We start from the raw sequence: 3323 nt of genomic DNA, 5'->3' as shown, positions 1-3323 counted from the left end.
CCCCACTCCCCCGCTCCTCGTCCGCTCATAAGGCAAGCCACGCAACTCTAACCACCCTTTCTCACTGACAGGTGGACACACAAACCAACAGGCCCACACGCCAGCGTAACAGCTATCCCTCGGGGGCCCGCGGGTACGCATACCACCCGTGCGTAGCTGCGGCGCCGTTATTTATACGCTTCCTCTTCCGGCCACAACGAAATACGGACACGAAATCCTCAAACCCCCAAACCCAAAAAAACCCTACCTCCCTCGAAAGTTCCATCCCGCGTCGCCGGTTTCCTCAATCTCCGTGGTAGTTGTGCGCGAGCGGGCGGGCGGCGGAGTTTGAACTCGATGGCCACTTCCGGCGAACAATCGGCTGGCGGCGGTACGGGGGATTCGTATTTCTGTATTTTGTTCCGGTGGATTTTTCAGGCGGATGCCTGCGTGTGACGGCCGATGATGATTTTATTTGATCTTCTGTGAAGGGTCTGCGGCGAGGGCGTCGAAGCTGCGCTACCCGCTGCGGTCGGCGAGCAAGGGGAAGGCGGCGGTCATTTCCCCGGCGGCGGATGCGCCTCCCACCATCTCTGCTCCGCGTCGGTGCGTTTTCACGTTACTGCCGTATCCTTTTTCCTTTCCACATTTCACGGTGGGGGCGATCTTATTTCACTCGTGGATCCGCGATTCTCGTGCTCTGTTCGAATCTGGTAATACAGTTCCGAACTAGTAGTGATTCTGTTGCGTAGGATTCGGACGTGCCTATTCTGAGCGCCACTTTGTTGGGTGCAACGGTTACTGAGATGCGACTGTTCACATGACAACTATTCAACTTCAGTTTTTCCTCACAACGTGAAGGAATAGCTAAAAGTACCGGAATATATTCTTGCAATTATGCTCATAGCCCTCCATTAGTAACTAGTTCTCGAAAAGAGTATGAAACTATAGCTGGGGATCGTGTTTTTCTTGAGACCAAATGGGGACCATGATAGCCAACATGAAACTATATATAGTAGTAATGATGCATTTGTTGACATGTCAAAGGTTGTAGGTGCAATTCCATTCCAGAAATATTGTGGACAAAAATCAACTTTGGCAATCTATTAGCAGTAAAGCAGGCCTGGTTGCTATAGTTAAAAAGGCATAGATCTATTCTTCTTTTCAGCTGTCTAACTGCTAAAGATTTGCCGGATATAATCCTGCAGTCCCACTTGCCATATTGTAGTTTTGCCTATTTCGTGAACTATCGTCTCTGAACTCCTAGAAAATGTCTACGAGCTAATTTAGAGAGGAATAATCATGTGCTTTACTGCTTTTTCATTGTGGGTCTCCTTCATATACAGTACAACTTCAGGTGTAGTACGAGTAGGTCTGTGTAGTTCCACAATGATTTGTTCCGGAGCACTAGTATCCATCACAAGGCTGAGCTAGTGAGCTATCAATACTTCAAGCAGTCTATTGGAAGACCATCGGTCAGCCTTCAAGACAGTAGATGTGCAGACTATTGCTTCGAAACTAAGCATCTGATTGTTTGGTGTTATGTCAGTCTACCTACAATTGTCTGTAATTTTTGCTGGGCACCTCTCAACTTCCAACTTAACATTTATATGAGCTGCTAGTATTTTGCTCTATAATTTTCATCTGATTCCTTATATATAGGGCAAAACCATCTTCAGATGTCAGCAAGAGCATGTGTTTAGACCTTTCTGTGAAGGAGAAATCTGCCAAACCTCCACGGAGGCACTCAATACAAACCAAGCCAGGAGCTAGCCCAAGGCCAACACCTTCTGGAACTGTCACCACTCCAGTGTCTAGGAGATCGGGCAGCCAGTGGAGGATTGATACTCCGACATCAGAAGCGTCCATGTCCATGAGAAGGCGCAAGTTCAGCACACTTTCTTCAATCTCGTACTGGATGACACAGATCAGGCTAGCAGAGGCTGCTTCCAAGCACTCAGTTTCTCTGGGCTTCTTTAAGCTTGCTCTTGAATCAGAATGTGAGGTGAGCATCTCTTTTTTATTTGTTTTGTTATTTATCAAATAAGTTTGGTACATACATGTGATTAGAATGGTGCATGTTTTAATACAGCCTTTGGACCGGATGAGGGAAGAACTCAAGTCCTATGTAGCCCGCCATGGCCTAGCGACAGAATTGGAGGACCCAGTTAAGGACATTCTTCAGGTTTATGATATTGTGGAGGATTTTGAGAAGCTGAAGATCTCTGCAGAGCCCTCGCAGCAACCAAAAAAGTCTGACAAAGCTGCTCGTACTGCCACCGATGTGTCACCCAATGGTAACCTGAAGCCAAGGTCACTGAACTCTGATGCTACTGAAAGTAAGGAAGCTGGAAAGAAAGAGAGCATTCAGAAAGTGAAGCCTGATGCAAAGGTCAGAAGCTCCTATAACAGGAACCCAGTAAAAAACACCGCTGCAAAGGAAGTCGTTGCCAATGGTAAGAAAACCAAGAAAGAGGCCAAGGGTCAGCAGGAAGTTAGCAATGGAGGTAGCGAGGCTTTGTCAGCCCTTCCAGATCAGGAATCTGGTAACTATCCTTTTGCAATGTAAGTATGGCACAAGCATGCGCTATTCCATTTGCTAACTGTTATTTGTATTTTGCAGTTGATGTTGTGAAGCAGATCACCCATGAAGATAAAGAGAACATGGTAAATATAGCTAGCAACTGACATCACTGGATCATTTTTAGGACAGCAACATGCTATTATTCTGATCCTACTAATCAATTATTCAAATTTACTTTGCCTGCAGGGTGATATTGAAATGGCAGTGGACGTTGCCATAGCCCAAGATGTCTAGAACAGCCGGACCAACTTCAGATTCAATCCTTTTTTATCGCTGAAGATGAAGTATTAGTGTGTGGTTGCTTATTTTGGTTTTCATTGTTCATAAATATGTTAGCAGAGCTTGTCTGTGTGATTGCTGAACCTTAAACGGTCTTCAAGAGTGTGTCATAAGTTGATGATTGCTTGTATTCCTTTGTTAAGTTTGTGGCTTTGCATGTGCTAATCGTGCATCTGAATATAAGAATTTATCTATTCTCGCGATTCTTCCCGACAGAGGCCTTGTTTAGATGCCATCCAAATTCCAAGTTTTTTCACTCTCTCCATCACATCAATTTTTAGCCGCTTGTATGGAGTATTAAATGTAGGTAAAAAAAAAATAACTAATTACACAGTTTAGTTGGAAATCACGAGATGAATCTTTTGAGCCTAGTTGGTCTATGATTGGACAATATTTGCCAAATAAGACGAAAGTGGTACTATTCATCGGGTTCAAAAAATTTGCAAAGTGAACAAGCCAGAAGATCCTTCCTATTGTTTGT

At 44.8% G+C, this 3323-nt stretch overlaps 1 protein-coding gene across 1 annotated transcript; it reads left to right on the top strand.

Moving 5' to 3' along the window:
- Positions 1–217: 217 nt before the first annotated feature.
- LOC136529843 (histone H1-I-like) lies at positions 218–3036 on the top strand. Its single transcript, XM_066522898.1, has 6 exons — positions 218–370; positions 471–585; positions 1642–1984; positions 2072–2525; positions 2603–2646; positions 2750–3036. The coding sequence occupies exons 1-6, from the start codon at positions 337–339 to the stop codon at positions 2795–2797; spliced, it is 1038 nt and encodes a 345-aa protein (XP_066378995.1). The 5' UTR covers positions 218–336; the 3' UTR covers positions 2798–3036.
- Positions 3037–3323: the final 287 nt, after the last annotated feature.

The sequence above is a fragment of the Miscanthus floridulus genome, chromosome 19 (genome assembly GCF_019320115.1).
Source record: "Miscanthus floridulus cultivar M001 chromosome 19, ASM1932011v1, whole genome shotgun sequence".
In the NCBI taxonomy this organism is placed as follows: Eukaryota; Viridiplantae; Streptophyta; class Magnoliopsida; order Poales; family Poaceae; genus Miscanthus; species Miscanthus floridulus.
Note: the sequence above shows the minus strand (reverse complement) of the source record. Positions and strands in the feature narration are given on the sequence as shown.